The sequence below is a fragment of the Pinus tabuliformis genome, chromosome 7 (genome assembly GCF_031772625.1).
Source record: "Pinus tabuliformis cultivar Carrire ecotype Pingquan chromosome 7, CPIR1, whole genome shotgun sequence".
NCBI lineage: Eukaryota > Viridiplantae > Streptophyta > Pinopsida > Pinales > Pinaceae > Pinus > Pinus tabuliformis.
Window position 1 is genome coordinate 416,897,943 of NC_142293.1, and position 27,710 is coordinate 416,925,652.

Genomic DNA, 27,710 nt, shown 5'->3' on the forward strand with positions numbered 1-27,710 from the left:
GTTTCATAGAGGAAAACAATGCTGGCAATGTTGCTGTAGCACTGATGACTTGGCTGGCTCCAAAGAGCAAGGTCTGTTCACTATCTTTTGTATGAGTGGCAGCCCCAATATTTTCAGTTTTCTATCCTGGTTTTTGAGGGGAAGCATGCAATTGGATGTTCAGAATCCTCTTAAGATCATGGGTGCTGCAGTTTTAAATTCCTTGGTCAATGACTTAAGACTTTGAACTTAACAAGTTCTCAGAGATGGACAATGGAATGAAGAAGATGCAGCAATGCTTGTTCTTGGTGACATAATCAGCATCAAACTTAGAGATATTGTTCCTGCGGATGCACGTTTTCTTGAAGGAGATCCTTTAAAGATTGATCAGGTCTTAATCCAATCCTTTTCTTTACTTCTTATTTCTGATTACAAGTGCTCGAATTTTCGGTATGCTTTTATATCGTTTCTGGGATTAACTTCAACATTTGGTACTTTTCCTGAGCCACGCTTTATGACAATATTTTTGAATGTGTGTAGTCTGCCCTCAGTGGTCAGTCATTACCAGTAACAAAGGGTCCTGGCAATGGGATTTATTCTGGCTCTACTTGCAAACAGCGTGAACTTGAATGTGTTGTCATTGCTACTGGGATCCATACCTTTTTTGGTAAACCAGCACATATTGTCAACAGTACAAACCAAGTTGGCCACTTCCAAAAGGTTGGTATTTATTCTGGACTTCTGATTCTTCTTTTTGTCCTTTCTCTTATTTCATAAATACATAATTTTTGGTGATACTGCAGTTGTACCAAATTGGCTAGTTAGGGTTCGTGGTAATATTGGATGATCCAGTACTGTTAGCTTCCTTCAAACAAGTATCAATTACTAATTGTTGTCATGAATAGGTTTTCACGAAAGGATATGACAAGGATGCTGTTGTCTTGATGGCTGCAAGAGCATCCAGAACAGAGAATCAAGATGCCATTGATGCAGCAATTGTTGGGATGCTTACAGATCCTAAGGAGGCAAGTATTTTTTTTATGTCATCATATTAAATTTTAGTCGATAAGCAGGCCTATGCTTATTTTACTGATTTGTATCTTTTGTTGTGGCTTTTAACATCCATGCATCTAAAAGGCACAGGCAACCATTCCAGAGCTCCATTTTCTTCCTTTTAATCCAACTGACAAGAGGACAGCTCTCACTTATATTGACAATGAAGGGAAAATGCATCGAGTTAGTAAACATGCTCCAGAGCAGGTATTGTTCTTTGGAAGTTTGACCTTCTTCATTAGACCTCTTACATATATGGATCATTTTCTGGATCTTTAAATGAATCAAAAGAATAAACAGCAACAGGTCAACAACATCTCAACTACAATGTATTGATATTTTCCAATATACGGATATTTTCCAATTTTAAAATGATAGAATTGATATTTTATTGCCTAATATAGATGTCCTTTACCAGATATCCTTTATCAAATATAGAAGCCTTCATTTAACATTATCTTTCAATGATTGTTACCCAGAAATGCTTAAATTCTCTCAGTTATTATTATACACAAATACTTACGAAACTTCAGCCATTATTATACATAAATACTTACCAAACAGGGGAGGTTATGAATAATGATATAGTAGACAACCATATCCTTCAATGCGATGTCAATACAGTCTGATGCATTAATAACTCCAAAATGATGCAATGGGATTAACAGCTTCCTTCTAAAAGAAAGGTTTCCACGAAATCTCAATTATTTTTATCTTTCACACAGAAGTAATGAATAATATAAATTTTCACAGGAATGCTGAATAATATTCTTCTTTTTATAAGAAAAATCAATGAATTAGGGAGATAGATTTAACCCCAAGGTCGGTGTTTGGCTCTGCAGTTGTGGGTGTCTCCCACTAGAAATTTGTACATAACATTATGCATAAAACTACTAAGATTCATAGTACGTAGCTCTCTATTTCAGGAGAAGGTGCAATCTTTGCATCACTCAACCATTAGATATCAGTTCCAGTCTTATTTGTATTTTTGGGCTAAACAACACAAATTCTCAACTGGGACGGATGGAAATCTATTGGAATGCATACTTGCTCACCAGGATATCCAAGTCCTATGCAATAAAAACGGGCACTAATGCTTTGTGAATGACCTGGTAGAGTTTATAAGAATAATTTCATTTATGAAAGATGAAGACCTGTAATTTCTAACCCTATGATGGCCAAAGGTGTCAGTGGAGCAGAGTCATTTTGGATACTAGGTTATCCCCACCCTGAACTCCTAATCTTGTATTCTATGGGGATTTATACCTCTGGAGGTACAGAACCCTTTCCTCTATGCTCTCCTTGGCACATCCTAATGAAGCGGTTCCATATCCCCACTCGTGGAAGCTGCATTGTGTGTTACAGATCGCCTCATCGATCTCTCTTTCGACATTCCCTAACTGTTGGTTGGTATTTCTTTCCACACCAGCAAGTTTTTTTTGTCTTTTCCACCAAATTCATTAAACAGACCTTGTCTTCCGCATTTAGGGTCCTATCAAGAAACTACCTTTGGAGTTCTTCGGCAAGGGGACTTAAAGGTTTTTATGAAACCCGTGCCTAGAATTTCTAGTTGGCTGTTTGCATTTTCTTGCACCATTTTGCCCCTTTGTTCTATACTAAGACAATGGCAATGACATGGTGGTCGAAACCGACATTTACGGAAATTTCCATAAAACCCATGCAGGTAAGAGAAACCCTCAGTATTTAACCAGAATTCCATTAACTTATAATGCTCAAATAACCATGGACTCTTGAGGGAAACGAACAGACAATACTGTGACAAACATCAATGCCACTGGAAAACGCCAAACGACAGAGGAACAAACATCTAAACAATACAGTAGCCGAACTTAACAAAGTGACACCAGACAGTCGAGGCATACACGCCGGACCTGGAACAACAGAACCACAACCAAACATTTGCTATACAGTTAACCGAGCAGGCAGGAACCACATTCTGTTTTCACCGCAGACAATACAACAAATACAAAGGAAAAATCACAGAGACTGTAGAGCTAAACAACCAACTAACAATAATAACCCAAAGGGTGCGAACAGGGTAAAACCCAAGCCGAGTAACCTTCCAGGATCTCGAGCAGGGACAGTTGTCCGCCAATAAGACCACCACAGTACATGTCGTCCTCAGCACTCTGGAATATTTTGATCCAATGTTCGTATTAGATCTCGTTGAAAAGCATTAGCTAGTTAGCGTGAATCTGAATTTTGATGACACATACAGTTCTGTAACCAGTAATAGGATTGCATGTGATAAAGTACCTTTGAACAGCTTGATCTTATTTTGAAATTTTGTTATCTAATTAGCAGCGCTGCTGCAGTGACTTCTGAAATGATGCACACAACAGCTGCCAATATTAGAATATTACCAAGAGAAGACCTTCCTCGGTGTGCTTTCGAAACTGATCAGTTGGTTCAGGTATATACAATACTCAGTTTCTAATAAATTGTTTTTGCAAATTAAAAGAGATCTCGTCAAGATTGGAAAGCTGCAACAACCCATGTTAGAGATCTGTTTTACTCTTATACAGCTTTAGTCAATCAAATACTCTTTTTAATGTTAAACAAGCTTTTGACACACTGTACATGATATAAGGATTACATAAGAAGCTTTAGTTCACATAACTCCTTAACATGTTTTGTCTCAAATATGTCCTCTCTTCAATTTACAATGTTATCATTTTATTCTAACTAACTATTTGTTATACAAATTACAAAATGCAGGAACATGCTGGCCTTCACGTCCAGAACAAATGAAAAAGTAATATGAATATGTTTCTTCGTATTATGCTCTTACTGCAATACAAGTATTATGACTTTGTAGCCTCACGGTTTTGATCTCTCCTTCTGCATTGTCATGTTCAGCTAGTTAGCGTGAATCTGAAGTTTGATGGCAGATACAGTTCTGTAACCAGTAATAGGATTGCATATGATAAAGTACCTTTCAGCAGCTTGATCTTATTTTGAAATTCTGTTGTCTAATTGGTAGGGCTGCTACAGTGACTTCTGATATGAGGCACACAACAGCTGCCAATATTAGAATATTACAAAGAGAAGACCTTCCTCGGTGTGCTTTCGAAACTGATCAGTTGGTTCAGGTATATACAATACTCACTTCCTAATAAATTGTTTTTGCAAATCAAAAGAGATCTCGTCAACATTGCAAAGCAATGCGAAACCCGCAATAAGACCCCAAAACCTTTCCACCCCAAAACTTTGGTTCGACTTAGGTTATAATCACTTGGTTCAATGTATCATGTTTCAATTTCAGAATTTTAGCAAATGACAGAAGATCCTTTATTGATCAATCTCATTCATCATCAAGCTATCCGACTATGCAGTCTTCACCAGCCCCATGGTCATCAAAGGTCAGCTTTGTTTAAACATTTTTATTTATTTCAAGTGCACCCATTTTGTATGCAGTTCTTGATTTCCCTCCAACATTTTCCAACATTTGCCAACAATTCCTCTACTGTCCCTCTGTTACTACTTTTTCATTTTGATTTCTTAGAATAAAAGTAGATTCCTTGGTGCAATTAAATTTGTATTTAAGATAATTAAGCATAAATCTGTCTGCAAACACCAACCCCTGTAGTACTAACTATATGCTTTGTTTCAAAATTCAGTCAAATCGCGATATAAACAGTATTGGCAATTTCTCTGAGTTTGAGGAGCCAATTCTTCGTCAAGGGAGTTCTGCCAGATTTGGAAGGTACACAAGATTTGCAAAACTTTGTCAATTGCTGCTATCATGGGGGGTTTTGCTCATCACCATTTCTGTACTAATGTCCCTGGAACTGTATATCACCTTTGGCAGTGTCACAGCAGCTCGTGAGCTTATCACAAAAACTACAGTTGAATTTGTAATATCTGAACGCACAGTTGCAGCCATTCTAGGAAAGTCTGGAAATGATGTTGTTAAAATTCAGCAGCTAAGCTCGTATAAAGAAGCACAAATTTCTGCAAATTCCATGGGATCCCCTTCAACTGAAATTTTTGAAACATGGAGACTTGGAATGAAGTGTTGTCATTGCTGACAAAATGACATTGTACTGACAGAATGACAAAATGTTACAGCACAAAATTTGACATTGTACTGACACAATACTTCTTTATCCAGCCTATAAAGTGCCATTTCTTTGACTTGACATAAATGTATTTTGATAAACATGAACTGCATTATATTTTGAATTTGGATTCTACTGCCACTGCTTACGCTCCAAAACCAATGTTCTCTGTGTAAAAAATATATATTTTTATATATATTCAATATATCATTACGCAATGTATTAGCTTATCATTTTAAATTATAAATTATATTTTTTAATTCGAATACTATGATATTGCAGAAAGCAGGAGTATAGAACACCAAAAGATAATGGATTTTTTCTTGGAGATCATGATCAATTTACATTTCAACTCGTAAAGTTTAAATGTTTTTTTAATTTTAATTTGTTTATTTTAATTTTTAATTTAGAAAATAAACTTATCAAAATTATTTTATTATTGTACTTAGATGCTATATTTACTAACCCAAAACTATAAAAAAGCCCAAAAGTCATGTCCTTTTGCATCACAACAAATTATTAATTAAATGCAACAAATTACTAATTAGAAATTAGATGCATTTCAACTCGTAAAGTTTAAATGTTTGTTTAATTTTAATTTGTTTATTTTAATTTTTAATTTATAAAATAAACTTATCAAAATTATTTTATTATTGTACTTAGATGCTATATTTACTAACCCAAAACTATAAAAAAGGCCAAAAGTCATGTCCTTTTGCATCACAACAAATTATTAATTAAATGCAACAAATTACTAATTAGAAATTAGATGCAGGGTTTATTTTCTTTGCTAATTAGTAATTGGACAAATTTAAAGTTCACACTAAAGTTATGATAAACAATATTTTTAAATAAATATATCTTTTGTTCTTTTGACCATGGAATAATTCCTCAATCATTGAGATTAACCTGAATGGTATCATTTATGTCCAAACATGTTACTAGATATGTAATCTTTCAATCATGGGTTCAAGACTCCATAACTATAATTTTTAAATGCTTAAGTTCTTCTTTGACCTTCGAGAATAATCTATGTAAATATTGAACACTCTCCACCACGAATTTAATTAACAAATTTATATTCATAATAATGTTTATTTGGTCATTATCATTTTATGAATATTTCCATAACATTCAAATGTAAAAAAATAACAAAATTCTATGTTTTTTGCACCATGGTTATTAAAATACATAACTTACTTTAACACCTCCCTATTATTTTAATATGTTTTGTGCACCATGGTTATTACAATACATAACTCACTTTAACACTTTCCAATTCTTCATACATTATAATTCATTATTATGCATTTCAACTTATTTTATACCCCGTGCTTATTAAAATACATAACTTACTTTAACACTCTCTAATTCTTCATACATTATAATGCATTATTATTACCTTTTATAGTTTTTTTCCCTCAAGTTTTCTATGATTCACTTTTCAATTTTATTATATTTTAATTATTAATCTAAGCATTTTTTAAATCATGAGACATTGGAAAATTATATCTAAAACTAATCTTATTTTAAGAAATACAAACTCAACATTATAAGAAGATATATGACAAGTGTCTTTTGAAAATTATTTTTAATCGTAATAACAAAATATAGGACCAATGTCTTTTAAAAATTACTTTATAATTGAAAATAATAAGACAAGTGATAAGGTAATTTTACTTTATACTTTTAAAACATATTTTAAATATATATGTTAATGTATTAAGATACAAATTAAATTATTATTTTAAATAGATGGATAGATTTGTAATATGAAACAAAAAATTTGAGATATAGTAAAATTGTAACAAGCATTTATCAATTCAATGACATTTATGACAATTCTTACTTAACAAAGGCAAAGTTCATTATATTTCACTCTTCGCATAAAGTCAAAAAGTTCATACAACAATTGGCCATCCAATTCATTAAATCTTAATACAAGTAAGCATGCCTACAACACACTACTAATGGAAACCAGCTCTCATGATAACGCAAATTAAATCTCATAATAATAACTGACCAAACTGTTCTGTTAACTGGCAGGGACTAGCGCCACAATAGTGGCTCCTTGTTTATGTTGATAATTGATTTGGCTATTAAAGAAGTCTATAATTTATATTAACCTTTGACTGCTAGGTAATAGTTCTTATGTTTAATTCTTTTGGATTATGAGAAGTAGGGAAGGATGATTTGACTTCGGAGTCGTAGTGTTAAGCAACAAATGTAACGTATTCTTTATACCGGCGAAACAGCAACCCTGCTGTTTTTTAACAGAGCCCTTGTTACGGAATCCAAACATTAATTATTGGAATTATGGGTGGGGGAGCAGCAATCTTTTTTTCAACTAAAGAAATTAGGTCTGGAGCAGCTTTCAATCATATATAGTTTCAGTTCTCTCTCTGGATTGACTCAGAAGAAGACGACTTCTAGGGACCAAATTTTCCGTCACAGTAGAATTATTTCTGGAAGGCCTACTCTAATCAGTTTATTTTTTGTCTATTTGATAGGAATTTTTCTACATCTAAGTTATAGTTGTTAAATTTCAATATTCTAAGTGTTTTGAAGGTTTTTGATGGTGCTGAATCTATTTTCATCGTCAAAAACAAGTTTCAAACACTGCCATTGTAAGATTTTTTGAAAATTTTTAACCCAAATTCCAACTACTTTTGGTCATCCAATTAATTCCTCGGCCTCCTCTGTAGAGGACTCCTTTCTGCAATCCTCAAGAAAAATGGGCATGCCAGAATTGGCAGTGTACATTTTCACTTCTTAAACCAATTAAAAAAAATCGAAAATAACTTGTAAAATAGTTGAGAAGGTTTAATGATAACTTCCCCACCCAGATTCCAGTTTCATAACAAAATTATGTTGTATATCTAATAAGACAACAATATTATATATATTTGATGTATCTACCGTTTAGTGAATTAAGCCGAAACGGGCTTCTTCCAAGGTTTCGCACCCCTTTTAAAAAAAGTTGCCATGAAACGTTGATCACTTCAATTTCTGTACAAAGTAAAAGTCAAACATTGATAAATAAAAGAAACTTCACTTCTCTCGATAAATACGCGTCCTTGATACCCAATGGCGTTCATTGATCTCAGTCGCCATTTCCCTGAGTTTCTCGTTCATTCTGCCCCATCATTTGTTTTCTGAGCTGTCATCTGTAAAGAGGTTTAATGGGCAGCGATTTGGGATCAATTATGACGGTAGCCATACTGATGGAAACTCTTAAAAACAAGTCACTAAGCCAATGAATAGCAACATAAACATACATGTCTATCCATCACCATGGTTTCTCCGATAGGGTTCACGGCTCGACTCCGGCGAGCGCTGTTCGACTTCGGCGAGAGCTGTACTTAATGTATTTAAGATAGCCATGCTGAGCATTCCCACCATACATAAAACCATGCTATGCATTCGGAGACGCATCTGAGATGCGACGCGCTGAGCATGCATGGTTCCATTTTTCGGAGCAGGCAGAACCTGTAAATACTGACGGCGGACGAATTTGAATTTATATTTACCGCTCAGCCACTATTGCAGTTGCTAGTTATTTATTTCCTTTCCGCATCAGGTCGAGCCGCGAGATGCCGACGGGAAAATGTTCGAGGAAGTCGTTCTGGTTGATGTCCAGCTATTGAAGTTCGCTGAGATTGAAAATGGCGGGCTGGAATTGGCCCAAAAAAATGATTGGTGCTTAGATTCAGAGTCCTGAGGTCGGATAACAATTGAATTTGAGCTGAAATTACTCCGTTGAGTTCCTTGTTGGAGAGATCCAGGCGAGTTATCACATTGTTGCTGTGATCGCATATGATGCCTGACCAGAGGCAAGGATTCGGCAGGCTTTGTATGCGGCCCCAGTCTTTAAGACTGTCGGATTTATCGATGATACCAGATTTGAGAGCCAAGAGCGCCCGCGTCTCAATATTGTGAATAGCAATAGCCAACTTTAAAGCAATCATAATTTCTGCTCTTCACAGAAACTACTGCCGACGGGATCACAGTTCTTTTGAGTTCACTGCAAGAGTGAGCAGGTTCTTTTGTGTTCACCGCCTCCACGTGCAAATGCCAACACCACAGAGGGAGAGGTGCAAGTCGATTGCTTTGACTGTAAGCAACTGGTGCATATCATGTATATATTCTTCTCCATCGCATTCATTTGAATGCATTTCTTCTTACTCACGCATTCATTGCAATTGCAATTATTCTGGTCCTCATCACTCACCCAGAGTAAATTAGTTTCAATCTCTTCATAAAAGCAATGGATGTTAGGGCTGCTACTGCCATGGCCAAAGTTAGCGGGGCTATCCATGGAGCAGAAGGTCTGTGCGGGTTATTGCCTCTGCAAACAAACTTTGGAAGATCAGTTCGCGAGACGTCACAAGCTAATTACCAAATTCAGTACAGGATCATCTTGAAAAGAATTGTTGTTAAAGCCGCGAGATCTAGTGACAACCAATTTGGCTCAGGTACTTTGATCAAATCATCTGGAACTTTCCACCTTTCATAAATAAATATCTAACTAAGCATTACTTCTATGTCTAGCCGTCTGTGGGTATGAAATCCATATTATAGTTTAATGTTTATTTTCAAAAACACTTCCATTGCAGGTGGTCGCAGTAGAGTGGACGTGAAGAAAACAGATTTAGGAGTTGACGTTGTAAGAAACAAATTACTTGCCTCCACAGCACTGGATGAAGTGGGACGAGTGGTCCATTACTTATGCTTCAGACATTTGTAAATTTGTGTTATGGTTGTAGAACATGTTGATTAACACCAGACTCGTCTTTGCCATCGTTGCTTTGGCTTTGATATTGAGCCTCCTTGTATTTGTGCTGCTTCTCCCCTTTCTAGTCCTTCTAGTATCAGCTCCTCTGATCGCATTGGCTATGGAGTTTGTGACCAAATTATTGCATGTGTAAGGCTGGTATACAAACACGTATATACATCATTCATATGTTTTGTGAACGCCTGCTATTGGTATTGATCCAAATCCAATGGCCACAATGGTTTTCTCTTTGTAGAACACTGTCTATTATGGAAGTTACAGGAATACCGAGAGACTCATGATAGGGCTCGTATTTTTTAATATTATGCAAAAATTCCAGATGGATGACATACAATCTTTGCATAACGACTGGAGAATATCTTAATTCTGAATTTATAAAAGGATTGAACGATGAAATCCATTGACGATGGATGCACGCTTATAATCTCTATATCACTGTACAATATGTCTCGTATTTTCTAATACGATGTGGACTAATCTCTATATCACTGTACAATCTGTCTCGTATTTTTTAATACGATGTGGACTAAACGTCTCGGTATACTAGCTTAATTCTGAATTTATAAAGTTTAACGATGAAACCCATTGATGATTGATGCAGGCTTGTAATTTCTGCATATCAATGTTATGTGCCTCTGCACAATCATGCAATACTTACTATATTTTCTTTTGATAATATTTATTTTTATTTTTATTTAAAACAATTTCACATGAGATTCCTCATTGCTTTTCTATGCACAAAATAGGGAAGTAGATAAAGATTTCAACACCATACATATTTTATGTTGTTGAATATTATAAAGATATTTTTGGAGGATAAGGGTACTTCAATTTGCCCAATGCAAAGGACATCATTGCCTTAATCCTTTAACATTTACTAGATTGGGTTTTTAAAGTGGAGGAATTGTATAGCATCAAATTTCAAGAGAAAGTTCACATTTCAAGTTAAAAGATTAATTATATTTTGATTTTTTAATATTTACAACTTAAAATAAATTATTTTTATATAAAAGGGAAAATATTTTAAAATTTTATGTATATTTCACACATCACAATTTTTTATTGTATTAAGTTGTGAAGATTTACAAATCTCCCTTAAAATATGAACCTTAAGTACATTTCAAGGATCTTTAAAACATAAACTTTAAGTACATTTCAAGGAGTGTATATAGATGACATTGGTTCACCTGTATTACAATTCATATATAAATCATATATATTTACTTAGGCTCTAGACATGAATCAAATGGGGAGAATTTCATTGGATCATTTACTTATAATATATATAGGAATCATATCGAGGAAATTCAGTAGAATCATTTACCTTTTCATCTAATATGGATATCATTCCTCAATACAATGAAATTGTTTTTCTTTCTTACAAGACTCAATTATTCACATAATTGCAATGAGTTAAAAAAAATAAAAATAAAGATAGAGTATTATTTTATAGATATCATTGTAATTTCCAATAAAGAAAAAAAAACAACTATTTAAAACCAAACCAACAACAACAAAATTTTCCATAAAATAAATATAACTTACAAGAATATTTTTCCATAAGAATTATGGAGTCAATGATTAGTGCACATGTGCATTCCTATGCATGACACCATTTGTAAAAGAACATAGAACTAACATTATTTTTAATCAACAGAAAATGAATGGACACTGAAAATGGGATAATAAGGAATCATAGCTCAATTTAATCAATTTTAATCTCAAGTGTTTGTTGTCGTATCTTCAAAATAAATAGGCATAAACAAAACATGCTGGTGATATTCATAAATGAAAGAAAGATAAGAAAGTAGTAAATGCAATCAAAGAGTAGGATGTAAGACAATTTGAATTTTTAAATCCAAACACTTAGAGGCTAAGGTGTTGATTCTAATTGAAATTGTTTTTATTTACGAATAACAAAGGATTTCACCACAACCAAAGTTTTGATCTTCATTTCCCATTACTAAGACACAACTGTAATAAATTATCAAGATATGGTGAGAAATTGTTAGAATTCATTTTTCTAATTGTTTATATATATATAATACAAAAATAATTATGGGTAAAACATATTATAAAGTAAATTTTATCCTTCAAGTGAAAAAATCATAAATGGTTTTCTTTGCAAACTTGATAAGCAAATTTTTATTTTAATTTGATTTATATGGGAAAATTGTATACCCCTGTATACCCCTCTATCAGAGGCTAAAGGGTTCTTAGAGGGTAATGATGAATTCAAATTTGAACCCCATATACATACAAACTCAAGTTTAACTAAAATCCAATGCTAGTGAGATAAACTAGAAATACTCTAAAGGAGAAAAAATTGTGGAGAGGAGTTCAGAATCTAGAAATATTTATGGTTGAGGTACTGAAGTATCTCAAGGTTGAGTAGAAAAGAAATTATACATTTTCCTCATATTATCCTATTGAATGTGTGTCTCAGTGCAATAAAATGGATACATGTCAACTAAAGGTTGAACACCCAAAGAATTACACAGGTAGCTCATAATAAAATTAATTGTAATTTATTTCTTATTTGTAATTATTTTTTTTCTAAGTACAAGTTTTTTCATTATTTCTAATAACTATAACAAATTGAAATATGTCTTGGTCTTCCAGTAGGGAAACTAGGCGAGGCATAGAATTTCGTTTTCTTTAAGAGCCACACAAAATTTTTAGTAATAGTGTACCAAAAAACCAAAACCTTTGTTTGAAATAAGTGGCCTCTAGGGTTATACTCAAGCAAAAAAACAAAGTAACTAGGACTTGATAGTAAATAACTAGAGAACATAGTTAACATTCAATATTTTCTAGAGCCTAAGGCTTCCACATGGATAGGATCCCCATAATCTCTTGGAGAACAATCTAGAGCAGGGGGCAAGTCAAGGCAACCTTCAATTTTCTCTAGTCTTTGGTCCATTGAGTGCACTAACACCTATAGTTCATTCAATTAAAGAAGCATCTCTTCTTTGGAAGTATTCCTATCCACCAACACATAACCGAACAACAACTTGAGGTGTTAGTAAAGAACAACTATAATGATTGAGGTGACCCCAAGAGTGGCCTATGTTTGGAACTTGTCTTGCTACTTTGGCAAGCACCTTAGAGTTATTAATGCATTTTTTCTCATGTGAAATGTCACATTCAACATGGGAAATTTCTTCTTGAAGGCTTGTATTATTAAAAAAAAAATGTATTATATTGCTTAATTTTATTTTTTTTTGAAAGTTTGGTAGTGGTGAGGCTATATCGTGGTCATATCCAAGAATAACATTCGAATAGAGTGGGGAATTGAATCATTGTCTTAAACATCTAGGAGTACCTTAAAAACACAGTCATCACCATCTATCCAAAACCCGTCAACATTTTTTTTGTTTATTTTTAAATTAATTTATAATTTTTAAGAAAATTTTATTAAATATTTCTTAAATTATCATAAAATATAAATAATAAAAAATCTAATTATGAATAATTTTTAGCTTAAAATATTCTTAGCTTTATTAAAACTATGTTAAAATATTATTTTAAAAAATCAATTTATTATAATGAAGGATATCTATTAAACAACCTAATTATCATATAGATGTGATCATTTAATATTTATGAATAATATATATAATTATATTTAAATATAAAATATTGACGTAATTTAACTATTTTATAGTGTAGATTAATTAGTGATCATTCTATTCAAAAGTATTATATAAATTACTAGATTAAAGGCTCAAAGTCCCTGTGGATTAAGCCAAAAAAAAATAAATCATTATTTTATTTTTTATTTTTTTGGTATATTTTCTAATCAATTTTTCTTAAGTATTTGGTAGGGATTTATTAGTATAGAAACAAAAATAATTCCTCAAGTAAGAGATCTAAATCTAGAGGAAGATATAATCTCCAGGAAAATTTGTAAAGGTATGTTGGAGATGCAAAAAAGAAGACATAAAGAAATGGATCTTATGATACTCCTTATATAGAAGAAAAAACCTTTAGATGAAGTAGGGGATGTGTACTTTCCCTTTTCATGCACACATGTAGATCTTGACGCATGGTTGGTTAACTCAATTGAATCTTCTCATATGACTCGTCACAAGGAGTGGTTTGTGCGTATGAAAGGTACGATGGAAATGACATTTTCCTAGGAGATTTATTGACAACCAAAACCATAAGACGAGGAAAATTCACATTGAATCTCATGGATGGAAGGATTAAAACACTCTCTAGTGTTCTACACATCATAGTATTGACCATATATTTGATTTCAATAATCAAGATGAGTGATGCAGGTGTAAAAACAATGTTTGAAAATAGAATGTATAGAATAGTTCAAGGAGCAATGGTATTACCAAGAGGAGTTAAGCTTTGAACTCTATATAAGATATTGAGAAGGACTATTAGTGATGGGTGCAACAATCCCTTTGTTCCTCATAATGGAATTGAAGAAGGGAAAAACCATATAGTATTTAGAAATAAGACTATGCTATGGAATAAAAAACAGGGACATACCAGAAAGAAGGGCCTTCAAGCACTACATGGTAAAGGTATGGTAGAATGTATGTATAATTACTCTGTATATTTTGATTTATATGAGCATTTCCTATACAAGAAACATAATTAGGTAATATTATCCTCCAGTAGTATGGCGAAAAATAAATATTGTAGTGGATGCATAATGATGTGTTCGCAAATGTGTTGGTTCAATCACTAAGAAACTATATGCATTATGTCTCATTTATAGATGAATTCTCAAGAAATACGTAAATTTATTTTATCAGGATTAAATCTAAAGTGTTTGACAAATTTAAAAGTTTAAGGCTCTTGTGGATAATTAGACAAAGAGGAAACTAAAGGTAATGATGATGGATAACAATGGAGAATTATTTGGGAATGAATTTGAGGAGTTCTAAAAGAAGTGTGATATAACAATACATAAGACTACTCCATATACACCTTATCACAAGAAGAAAATATGTCTTGGGCCACAAATCTAAGAAGCAGACTTTAGTGAAGATTAAAGGATCCGTGGGTGATCTCTAGTGACTGTTGAGGGCCATGTTTGATCTGTGGAGGAGGCACAGACTTGAGGGACAAGTTTGCGTCTATTTGTGCATAGATTTGGTGGCATATTTCATATTTTGAGGGCATGAGATACTCTATGTGCAATCCAAGGTATTTTTCGGTAGATTGGTATGATATTTGTGTGTGGGCATATCTCTAAAAGGAGTCGCAGTCTCGTACAATACTTAGATAGGAGGGTCATAGCCTTGTACCTTAGTTAGAAGGTGGTCGAAAGGCCTAAACAATGGATGGAAAGACCTTAGATAGAAAAATATGGCAACAATAGCACAAGGGAGAAAGTTCACAGTATTTAGGAGGTTGTTAGAGCATTTTGGAGAGGGATAATAGGTTGTTGGAAGCCCTAAATAGGAGCAGAGGCTATAGCAGAGAGACACAAACCCTAAGGTATGTATTGATGATGTGTTTAAGGATGATTTATTTCTAGAGGATAGAGTCTAGATTGGACATTTGTATTGGATTCTCATGGATTATTGGAGGGTAGTGTGAGAGTGGACCAAGTGTGGCCTAGAGTAGCACCTTGATCGACTAAGGTGGCTACTAGAAGAAGTAGAATTGGAGTAGCATAAAAATCAACTTATGGAGGGTGGTAGAGGGTTCCTTCAATCCCTAATGAACAAGTCTCTTGATGGACTAGGATATTATTAGAAGTGGCAGAAGAAGAGATCACAAATTTGATCAGCTAGGGTCAGTTCTCCATGCCCTAAGTTCATTTCTTGAGAAGGAAATTCGATAGTGATAGAGGGAAGTCCCCCGGCCCTTAGTGTATCTTCATCAGGCAACACAAAAAGGCACTAGTGGGAAGAAATTCCCAAAATAACTTATGAGCAGCAGTGAGAAGTTGAGAGTTGTTCACAAATGGAGTTGTGAACAACTCGAGAGGAGTCCTAATGTGTTGATGCATTGAAGGATTAAAAATCAAGTAGAGAGCATTTGGAGCTGAGTTCATTGACCTAATGGAGTTGGTTCATTGATAGAGGAAGATTAGAGTTGTTGCAGGTCGGGATTTAAAGGACTTAGTAGATGTGTACAAGGTATGACTAAGAGAGTTGTGAGGAGTTGTACATCATCTAGATAGTCAGAGTACTTTGTAAGGGTAGATTGGTTGTCAAAGGACTGACACCAAGCCCTAGTTGTTGTTTTCTTATATCAGTGGATGTATGAGGGCAATTATCACTGGCACATGAACCATAGACCATTGTATTATTAGTTTGTTAATATAACAAAGCTGGATTGTAAAAATTTGTAAAAAGTTGTCTATATTTATCCATGTGTTGATTTACTATTGTATATTATTATTCTATGCAAAGTAGCCTTGTTGTGATACTTGGATTGGTAACATCAATGATTTAAGGTTCTATCCTAGACTCTAGTATCACGTAAAAACAACATAGTATCAGAGTGACTTTGAAGGGCCAGTGAATTAGAGTGTGCATTGTGAAGTAGCTCAAAGGGAGCTAGATTATATAAAGCATGGAGCAAAGGGTTCAAATGAAGTCATGGAGATGTGGTCTTGAATAGCATGGAAGTGAGATTGACTGGGAGTTTTGGTGGATTAGTGGACAACCTGGTGAAAAACAATTTTGTGTAGGGTAGGTGGTTGATCATGAACTTCCTCTGACTTTCCATGGATTTTTGGGAAAGCTCAAGGATTTATTTGACTTGGATGATATTGGTTTGATCGAGATTGCTTCATGGGATGGAATGGAGATTGGAAGACTAGTTTCTTCATTAGATCATGATGTTGCATATCTAAGAGTGGAGGGTGTGCATAGGTGGTGTTTGATCCAGGAGGATGAGTGCTAGTAGGATTGAGTTGGGTTGACGATGGAATATGTTCCACCACAACTTAGACTGACCGTGTAGGACATGAGGTTAGTAGTAGATTAAGTCATTGGAGACCGTGTAAACTCAAAGGGAGTCTAGATTTAGAGAGAGTAGCCCTATGGAAGTGTTTAGGTCTTCAGGCTAAGATGAGATGATGCAAAGGAACTATTGATATTACAAAGTTAGTTCTACAAAGTATACTCCAGTGATGGATGCCATATGGCTAGTGTCGTTGGTGATGAAGTTGATGGAGACTTCCTAGTGTTGGAGGTAACTCCCTCGCTAAGCAGAAGTGTTGATATTTGTAGCTTGAGAGGTACTCCAAACCCTAGGATAGTGGGTTTTGGAAGAACTCACATACAAAAGTGACTTGTGGATAAAGAACCCAAGTCTGTGGTCTTTGTACCCAAGCTTGTAGGTGTGAAACCACCAAGAGAAACCATGGTTTGACATAGGGAGGTGAATTTGATCATGAAATGGTAGATTTTCCTACGTTGATCACACAGATGCACAAGAAAGGGGTACTCTAGCCTCTTCCGACTCAGAATATCCAAATGATGAGGTCTAAACCGTGCAAAGAAGACCCAAATGTGAACATGATGCTCAGAAGTGGTGCAACCACAGGGGAGGATAAGGGGAAGTAGCCCGAGGAAGATACATGGGTTCGCAAGGCTCCTATAAAGGAACTTGGGTTTGACGTAGAACACGCAAAGGAGACATTCATGGAAGCTAAGAAGAGCTTCGTGGAGGCCTCCACTTCAGGTCGTAAGGATCAACCAGAGCTAGGGATGGATCCTTCTATGCTTACTACTCTTTTGGAGACATGCATGAAATTGTTGCACGACAATAAGGCAGTTAAGGGACTATATGAGTTGATCACTAGGTGCGACGGGTCATGGGAACCACCCGTAGTCCGGAAACTGGGAAAGCATGCATTACGCACCAAGAGGGAAATGCGATTAACGACATAGATTGGTGAACATGAAATGGATTAGGTCATCCTAGATCTAGGATCGAATGCAAATGTGTTACCAAAGCAACCATGGGAATGCATGGGCAGGCTCACGTTACAGTGGTCCCTTATTCAATTACGAATGGAGAACTAACAGAAGATTTTGCCCATGGGGAGGTTGCAAGGGGTAACAATTGATATCAAAGGTGCGAGAACATAGACAGACTTTGAAGTAATAGAGATTGTCGATGATAGCAATCCTTATCCCGCGTTGCTAGGAATAGACTGGGCCACTGATATGAATGGAGTCATCAACCTGAAGAAGCAAAAGATGATATTCGAGAAAAAGTCCCTACGTGTAGTAGTTCCGCTAGACCCAGCCGAAAGAGCACGCTACACTGAACCAGTGCGCGACGATGAGCTGGACCGTATTTACCAGATAACAGCGCGAGTTTTGGTCAAGTGTAATGTAAAGACCCCGCGAAATGCAGGCGCGAAGCGCGAGAGTCTAAGGTTGTCCACCCTAAAATAATGTAATTTAATGTATAGTATGTCAGTGTACCCATGGTTCACGGACCATGGGATTGTATAAATAGAGGGAGGCTCTAAGTGTAAAGGGGGTCTCAGAGTTTTTGGAAGTAATAGATAGATGCGAAGGCATGGTTAGAAGATAGAAGTGGATCTGAAGGTATTGGGTCATAGTGGTAGGAAGAGGCTCTGCAGCTGAGTGCACAGAGGCCTAGTAGAGTCCTGTTAGCTCTGCTATACAACAAGGATTTCCTACGGTCAGAGACAGGCTTGGTCCGCTTGGTTGTGCTCAAAAGGGTCTAAGGCATACAGGGGGCCGCTTCATTTAGCAGATAGCCATATCCTATCGTAATCGCAATCGCAGCTTTCAGGAGGAAGAGAGGCTGAAATGCGAAGAATTGTTGCTTATTAAAATATCAGGAAGGTCCACATGCCACGTCACAATCACAATCAGCGATCGCAACTTTCAGGAGGCCCTTTATAAGTCATGTCTATAACATTGCCGACGGTCGATTACCGATTGCCCCTATTGGATGCGATATTGCTATTAAACCATGTTACAATGCCTGTCGGGTCCACAACAATATCGCTATCAGCAAAAAACCAAAGGAGGACTTATCGAGGGGCATAAGACACCACTGATCAGCGATTGCCGATGATCGGATCAGCGGGTCGCATCGGCGGAGGCAAATCGGCATAGACCAGGAAGGAGGAGCGATCACGATCGGTGATTAAATGTGGACCGTTGATCACGTGCGCAGATCGATGGCCCACGTTACATCGCCAGATCGCTATCGACAGAAACCAAAGGGGTAGGGCATTTATGTATATGGGCGCGATCTGATAAGACCCGGACCCGACGGGTTTCATATGCAAAATGTATAATCTTTCATGTCCGCCAAAGCCCATTTTCGATGTATTTTTGTGTGTTTTTGTTGTAAAAACGAAATACAAAGGAGCCTTGGGGTAGTGTGATATGCGACGGCGACCCAAAGGGCGGACTCGATAGGAGGATAAGCCACATTTAAGGACTTCTGAAGTTCGGAAAGGCAGAAATGGGCGGGATTTATAGTATTACAGTGTTTTCTGTGTAAAACAGAAAATGCTCATTATTAAAAATTTTAAAGGGAAAACAAAAAACCGAATATCCATTTCAAGAAAGAGACAGAAGGCTAGAAGGGGAAAGGCAACAGCACAGCACATGCAGCGCATCTCAAATTGACAAAATGGTCATGGAGTAGACAGCGCAGCTTGCCCAAAACAAATAGAATTGATTATGGGGCATCTCTAGCACGAGAGAGCTCCCAGACAATGCAACAACTACCCAAAATATCTGAATGTCGTTATTCCTTTGTCAGAGGAGGAAAACCATCGAGCCAGGCTTGCCGATTGAGGGAATCAAACAGTTAACGAGACAGGGGGACATATCAAGACCTCTGAAGCCTCAGAATGCTTAGTATCATTGTAAAAGGCCTATAAAAGGCTGAAAACTAAATGTAATCGAAGTTGATGGTTGTTGTTTTGATGTAAGCTTCAACTTCTGGAGACTATTGAGACTTTTTCTACTCACGCTTTCCATCTTCATTTCCAGTTAATACAAGCTTCTTTTGTTGTTAATTGCTCATAATCCACTTCTTCTTTGTTCTAGGCTGTGCCTGTAATGCATTTTTCATGTGATTTTGATATTTAGCATTTGAGGGGCTGTCATCCCACCTCTGTGTTGAAGTCTAGTATGTATCATTGAATGTGTTATTCAGGCTTTTATTTACTTAATGACAGAGAGCTGTCATCTTGTTTATGTATTAAAAAATAGATTTGCAGACCTCTTTACTGGTTGCAGCCGGCCATCACATGGTCTTGTGCATCTGCTGGTGTGGTCAGTATTCTCCATATTCACCTACTCCTTAAACTCTGAGTGATTGGTGGTCTAAAGCCTTATAGTCTAGGGGTGTTCATGCATGTCTTGGAGTTAAGCATAGTAGAAGTGTTTATCTGGCTTGAATATGCATCATTCCTTCCATTCATCCATTTCCAACATTTTGTTGAGTTAGTAATGTTCCCGAGCATCTCCGAGATACAACCTAGGAGAGTTTCTTGGGGTGATAACATAAATTGGCGCCATTGCCGGGGAGAGGAGATTGAATCTTAGCTTCCCTAGGAGACGACACAGTTCCAGATTTTGACGATAGACAATGTCTGGGCACATTTCTAGTTGTAATCATCTATCTGGCGACTCCACTGGAGGATGACCAATCTTTGGCAACTCCTCATTGCAGTTTTGGCTTAGTTTGTGAGGCATACTCCAAGAAATCCTTAGAACGCACCAACTGACCCAGTGCCTGACCCTGAAAAGATCGTTAAGCAGAAGAAAACATTGTAGAAAGGAGCATCAAGATCAGGTAAGCCCAAGAAATCTTATTTTTCTCTGCATGAGAAGATTTTAGTTGAAGATACACAGTTTGAAGATTTAAAGCCTAGTATTGCTAGTGAAGAATCACCTGCAGAGATTTATAGCTCCCTGTCCATTTAGTTCCCCTTTGGATCCCAGTCCAAAGAAAATCTCCTATACAGTCCATCATATTCCCTTGTCTCTGTCATCCATTTCATTGTTCTCCACTACTCAATCTGCCAGCATCCTTCCACATACCCCAGTCACGACAGGACAACAAGCACCTACGAAGATGGAAAGAATTATTGCTGCTAGGTATGGACCCTTGGTCTTGCATGTTCCTCTGAATCCCATGCCTGTGGGAGAATATCAGAAATATATGCCTAAGTTTACTGGTACAGAGGGAGTAATAGCCGAAGATCACCTTGAATCTTTCTACAGCTATGCAGATAACCTAGATATCAGTGACGATGATGTATGGATGAGAGTTTTTGTCTAGAGCCTTGATGGTGAGGCTAGGAAGTGGTTCAGAGAATTAACCCATAGGTCCATAACAGACATTGAAGCATTGTATGATGCATTCCTGAAGCAATGGGGAGATAGAAAGGATCTGCTCTATTACCATACTAAGTTTGGAAATCTGAAGAGGGAAAATGGAGAATCCTTACCTGATTTTAATAAAAGATTCAACCATATGTATAGTAAGATACCAGCTGAGGTAAAGCCTACCCCTACCTCTGCCAAACTCACTTTTGCCAATGCTTTTGACTCTAATTTTTGCCCGTTGTTGAGAGAAAGAAGATGCGCCACTCTAGCTCACATGCATGATGCAGTCCTAGAAGTGGAATCTAATATTATGGCTGCAGAAAAGCTTAAAAGTCATGCTGACAGAAGGTGGTAGAGAGGTGAGGCTTTTTCTTCCTCTGCCTCACATTCCGATCCCAAATTTGATAAAATGACTAAGATGATAGATTCATTGGCTGCTGAAATATCTAAGTTGAAGACGGAATAGAACTCAGGAAAGACAAAGCTACCAAATACATTTGCTCCAAGAAATCCAAATCCATTCAGAAGAGCAAATGAATAGTTACAAATAATTCAGACAGGTAAAGAAGCTAACGAAGATCAGAAGGTTAAAGCTCATTTTCAAAATGTAGTCATGGAGGAGGAATAGATTGAAGATGAGGATGAAATTCATTGTATGGAAGATAAAGGCAGTGCTCCATTTTTGACCTTCACTGCGTATGAGGAGTCTTTGCTACAGGAACAAGACAGTCAAAGGTGGAATAGAGAGGTTGTTCTACAAACTGAGGAGCAACAAAGATATAATCTGAGGTCAAATGAAAAAAATGTCAAGGAGAATCCTGCCCAAAGAGCTGTTGTCCAAACAGAGTCACAGAATATTAAACAGAGAAGACCAGCAGCTGATCCAGTCATCCTCAAAGCACCAGTTCAAGAGGTAAGAGGTTCTGACAAGTTACCTTCCTCTTTCAGCTTTGAGTCAGAAGTCCAGAAGTTAAAAATATCTGTGCCTCTGGTAGAGTTGGTAAAGAGTGAAGTGTTTAGAAAGCCTATCCTTGAAGCTCTTGAGCTGGAAACCACACAAACCTCCACTGACTCTGTCAATTTGCAAGATGACAAGCCTGCAGTTGTGCTTAGCCCTATGATCGAACCTGCTGATAATAATTCTCCACCATTTTATGTCTCCTTGACCATTCATGATAAAATCCTCCACAATTTCCTGCTAGACACAGGAGCTAGCCATAATCTGATGCCCAAAGCTGTCATGGAAGGGTTATGCCTTGAAATCACTAGACCGTATCATGATTTATTCTCATTTGATTCCAGAAAGGTGAAATGTCTGGGGTTGATTAAAGGTTTATCCATTACCCTAACTCAGCTGCCCATGAAGAGTATGATGATGGATATTGTGGTAGCAGATGTCCCTCCCAAATTTGGCATGCTGTTGTCCGGAGGATGGATGAAGAGACTAGGTGGGATATTATAGAATGATCTATCTTATGCCGCTGTCCGAGTTTTTGGAGGAGAAAGCAGGAGATTGTATAGAGAAGCACAGTTGGCATATGTCGTCAGTGATGAGAAGAATCCTTCTAACCATCCTATTTATGCTGTGGACACTAATTTTGGTGTAAGTATCCTCCAAATTGAAGAATCTCAGAAGGCCTCATTGCAGCTCAAGTCCTTGCTTGATAACGTCCACCATTGGAAATTTTTTGAGGATGATGATGAAGTGAACAGATTCCTACAAGTCATTGATGAATTTTCTGAAATGCAAATTGACCAAGAGAATGAAGGCTTGCAAGAGAGCCCCCAGTCTCAGCTTAGAAATAAAATTGGCAAAGATAGTATTGTCCAACTCCCCAGCAATCATATACCTAAAGGCTTAATTCCTCTAGGAAGACTATTTGACCAGAATGACGTGCCTTATAAAGCTGCCCAAAATGAAGATCATTCTACAGTCTGTAAGCATAATATAGGGAGTCCAGGCCAGCCAAAATATGTAAATTTGTCCACTCATCTGTCTGCTGACCAAAGTTCAAAATACTACAATTTAGTAAGGCAGTTTAATGATGTCTTTGCCTGGGAATATAGTGATCTGAAAATGTATGATAAGAAAATCATCCCACATAAGATTCCTTTAGAGAAAGACACCATACCTTTCAAGCAGAAGCTGAGACCAATAAACCCTTTGCTCCTTCCTCTGATTGAAAAAGAACATAATGAGGAAGAAGACATGGCAAAATGGATCACTAACTTAGCAGAGGTTCATCAGATCAGAGAACAACTGATTGAAAGGTCTACAGCACATCAGAAGAAGATCAAGGATGCTATTGACAAAAGGACAAAATCAGATAATTTTCAGGTTGGAGACTTAGTTCTGAAGTGGGATGCACTAAAAGAAAAGAAAGGCAATCATGGGAAGTTTGATGCTTGTTGGACAGGGCCTTTTATCATTTCTCAGATCTAAGGGAACAATGCCTTCATGCTGAAAATCATGGAAGGAGAAGAAGTTTTTGATGGCCGAGTTAATGGGTGTTTTCTGAAAATTTATGTGGTTTAAGGTCTTTTGGCCTTAAAGTTGTAAATATTTTGTTTATTAGTCTAGTGTAAGCAAAGTAGACTCCATGCCCAATGGAAAACTAGGAAATTTTGCTAATTTGTTTTTTACAGGAAAGGCATTGATCTGCAAGTTCTTGAGACCTCACAGGGAGGATCTCATCCCCAGAAGGAGCCAGTGTTAGCTCTTCTATACAATGAGGATTTTCTATGGTCAGAGACAGGCTTGGTCTGCTTAGTTGTGCTCAAAAGGGTCTAAGGCATACACGGGGGCCGCTTCATTTAGTAGACAGCCATATCCTATCGCAATCGCAATCGCAGCTTTCAGGAGGAAGAGAGGCCAAAATGCGAAGAATTGTTGCTTATTAAAATAACAGGAAGGTCCACATGCCATGTCACAATCGCAATCGGTGATCGCAGCTTTTAGGAGGCCTTTTATAAGTCATGTCTATAACATTGCCGATGGTCGATTACCAATTACCACTATCGGATGCGATATTGCTATTAAACCATGTTACAATGCCTGACGGGTCCACAACAATATCGCTATCGGCAAAAAACCAAAGGAGGACTTACGGAGGGGCACAAGACACCGTTGATTAGCAATCGCCGATGATCGGATCGGTGGAGGCAAATCGACACAGAACAGGAAGGAGGAGCGACCGCGATCAACGATTAAATGTGGACCGTTAATCACGCACGTAGATCGATGACCCACGTTACATCGCTGGATCACTATCGACGGAAACCAAAGGGGTAGGGCCTTTATGTATATGGGCGCGATGCGATAAGACCTGGACCCGACATGTTTCATATGCAAAATGTATACTCTTTCACATTCGCCAAAGCCCATTTTCAATGTATTTTTGTGTGTTTTCGTTGTATAAACGAAATACAAAGGAGCCTTGGGGCAGTGCGATATGCGACGGCGACCCAAACGGGAGACCCGATAGGAGGATAAGCCACATTTAAGGACTTTTGAAGTTCGGAAGGGCAGAAATGGGCGGGATTTACAGTATTACAGTGTTTTCTGTGTAAAACAGAAAACGCTCATTATTAAACATTTTAAAGGGAAAACAAAAACCTGAATAGCCATTTCAAGAAAGAGATAGAAGGCTGGAAGGGGAAAGGCAACAGCACAACACACGCAGCACATCCCAAAATATCTGAATGTGGTTATTCCTTTGTTAGAGGAGGAAAACCGTCGAGCCAGGCTTCCCGATTGAGGGAATCAAACAGTTAACAAGACAGGGGGACAGATCAAGACCTCTGAAGCCTCAGAAGGCTTAGTATCATTGTAAAAGGCCTATAAAAGGTTGAAAACTAAATGTAATCGAGGTTGATGGTTTTTGTTTTGATGTAAGGTTCAACTTCTGGAGACTATTGAGACTTTTGCTACTCACACTTTCCATCTTCATTTCTAGTTAATACAAGCTTCTTTTGTTGTTAATTGCTCATAATCCACTTCTTCTCTGTTCTAGGTTGTGCCTGTAATGCATTTTTCATGTGCTTTTGATATTTAGCATTTGAGGGGCTGTCATCCCACCTCTGTGTTGAAGTCTAGTATGTATCATTGAATGTGTTATTCAGGTTTTTATTTACTTAATGCCAGAGAGATGTCATCCTGTCTGTGTATTAAGAAATAGATTTGCAGACCTCTTTACTGGTTGCAGCCAGCCATCACATGGTCTTGTGCATCTGCTAGTGTGGTCAGTATTCTCCATATTCACCTACTCCTTAAACTGTGAGTGATTGGTGGTCTAAAGCCTTGTAGTTTGGGGGTGTTCATGCATGTCTTGGAGTTAAGCATAGTAGAAGTGGTTATCTGGATTGAATATGCATCATTCCTTCCATTCATCCGTTTCCAACATTTTGTTGAGTTTGTAATGTTCCCGAGCATCTCCGAGATACAACCTAGGAGAGTTTCTTAGGGTGATAACAAGTCCGCAGCTGAGTGCGTGGACCCCTGCAACTGAGTGCGCAGGGCGTAGTCAAGTCTATAACTAAACTTTAGTATTAATAAAGATAAGATTGATTCAGAATGTTGTGTGTCTGTTTGTAGATCTGTACTTCTATGTTCTGGTTATCTTCATGCATTTATATTGTTTTCGAGTATGTGCACTAATCTGAAGTCGCAAGAAAAATGATGAACAATGGAATAATATCGGGCATGATTAGCATCGTGCAAGTTCCGTTGGACACCATGGTAAATGAGGTAATTCATGTTATGATGGAGCAGAAGTCCATAGTAGCATTCTCGGATCAAGTCTTGTGAAGTTACTTTATTTTATTCACAGGACATTGACTTTGGATTGCAAAGAGAATAACAATCGCCATGTTGATGGACTCTGTGAGAATGGAAGACCATGGGCCCACATCATTCATCAAGATCTCTATAGTTTAGAGAGATGATGCATCTCTCCATCCAAATTGCATTGAATCCCGTAAACCAAGCAGATGACCCCTTTTGTGTTGCTGCTCTAATCGAAATAGATATTACGAAGCACTCTGCGGTTTTCATTTCCATTTCAAAATTTTGAGCGCGGGATTGTTGAGTTTGAATTTTCATTTCAAAATTTTGTGCGCCCAACTAAGCAGTTTGAACTCCTCAACACAGAGATGACATTCATGACATTGAACACATGTCGGTTGATTTCATTAACTACATCAGAAAGGGGAAAGTCTGACTGAATGCTGGAACTATGCAATGCACAATCCAGCCTAGCTTGTTGAGGATTAAAACTGTGCAATGTGCAATTTTAGTCAGAAGTGACATGCAACCAGCAAACTACATTGCACAATTTCTGGGGCCAGCAGAACACTACCTCCAAGAATTGTGAAATGAAAACCTGAAGGTCAGTGCTGGGCCAGACTTGGGTAATTTCTGGAGGGAAGGTAGATCCTTTTCTTCTGGAAATGTGCAGTTCTAGCCGGGAAAGGCATAGTCTGGGCCAAGGCAGCTCAGATCGGCTGATGGATGACTGAAAACACGATAATTCTAAATGCATGATGAGACGAGTGCAAACAAGAGTGAATGATCATACATGCAAACAACAAGTGAAGGATTCACAATACGGGAAAAGATGCATGTGTGTGAAGCGAGTTGCTGCAATGACAACCGTACGTGAAAAAACAATTTCATGCATGCGACAAACGTGAGATGCGAATGAAAATTGAAATGGTGCTTCTACAAGCTAACATACGTCAAAACAATAGCAAGTGCTCACCGAAATCATGCAGACAACACTCACACAAAGCAAAACACAAAAAGCAACAGAAACGCAATGCGAGACGTGAAAAGTGGGCTTACCCCGAAATAGCCAAGTTGAATGTGTTGACGACTCCTAGATGAAATGTGGGATGTAAGAGCAACAAGGTCAATGCGAGAAAAGAGCTCTGTAGCGTCCGGTTCATGAGTTTTGATAAAGTCAAAGATGTGACGTGCATGCCACAAATCTAGTAAGAGCGACACTTGGTGGGAGGTTTCTGAAATGATCCTTGCATACAACCTCCATCTGATAAAACTAGATCCCTAAACCAAGGGATGCCTTTGCATGCTGCCTTGGGAGAAGTAGTCCATGCATGCAAATCAGTTTTGCTCAGTCTGGAGGGAACCAGTCAAGTTAACTGCACATGCAACAATCTGCTCAACTAAGGGGAAAAATGTGCATTTCTTGGAGGGAGGTGGGCTGGCTACCTAGAGGGATTACGCAATTTCTAGGCAGAGCAGCTGACTTTTCCCTAGAATTCCCAATTTCTGGGTTGAGCAGTCCTACTGGAAGGAATTGCGCAATTTTTCCAGTGAACAATGACAGGCATATTTGCACAATTTTGGAGCCCAACAGACTGGCAGACATAATTGCACAATTTTTGGAGGGAAGGTTGGTTCTCCTCTAGAATTGCATAATTTATTGAGGGAGATGCTTAACCTTTAGCTAGACCAAGTCTGGA

The 27,710-nt window shown here is 37.2% G+C and overlaps 1 protein-coding gene across 1 annotated transcript; it reads left to right on the forward strand.

Moving 5' to 3' along the window:
• Positions 1–274: 274 nt before the first annotated feature.
• On the forward strand, positions 275–3,233 carry LOC149247709 (plasma membrane ATPase 1-like). Its single transcript, XM_089445111.1, has 5 exons — positions 275–370; positions 520–699; positions 885–1,004; positions 1,117–1,239; positions 3,120–3,233. Exons 1-5 carry the CDS (start codon positions 275–277, stop codon positions 3,231–3,233), a joined length of 633 nt encoding a protein of 210 aa, XP_089301237.1.
• Positions 3,234–27,710: the final 24,477 nt, after the last annotated feature.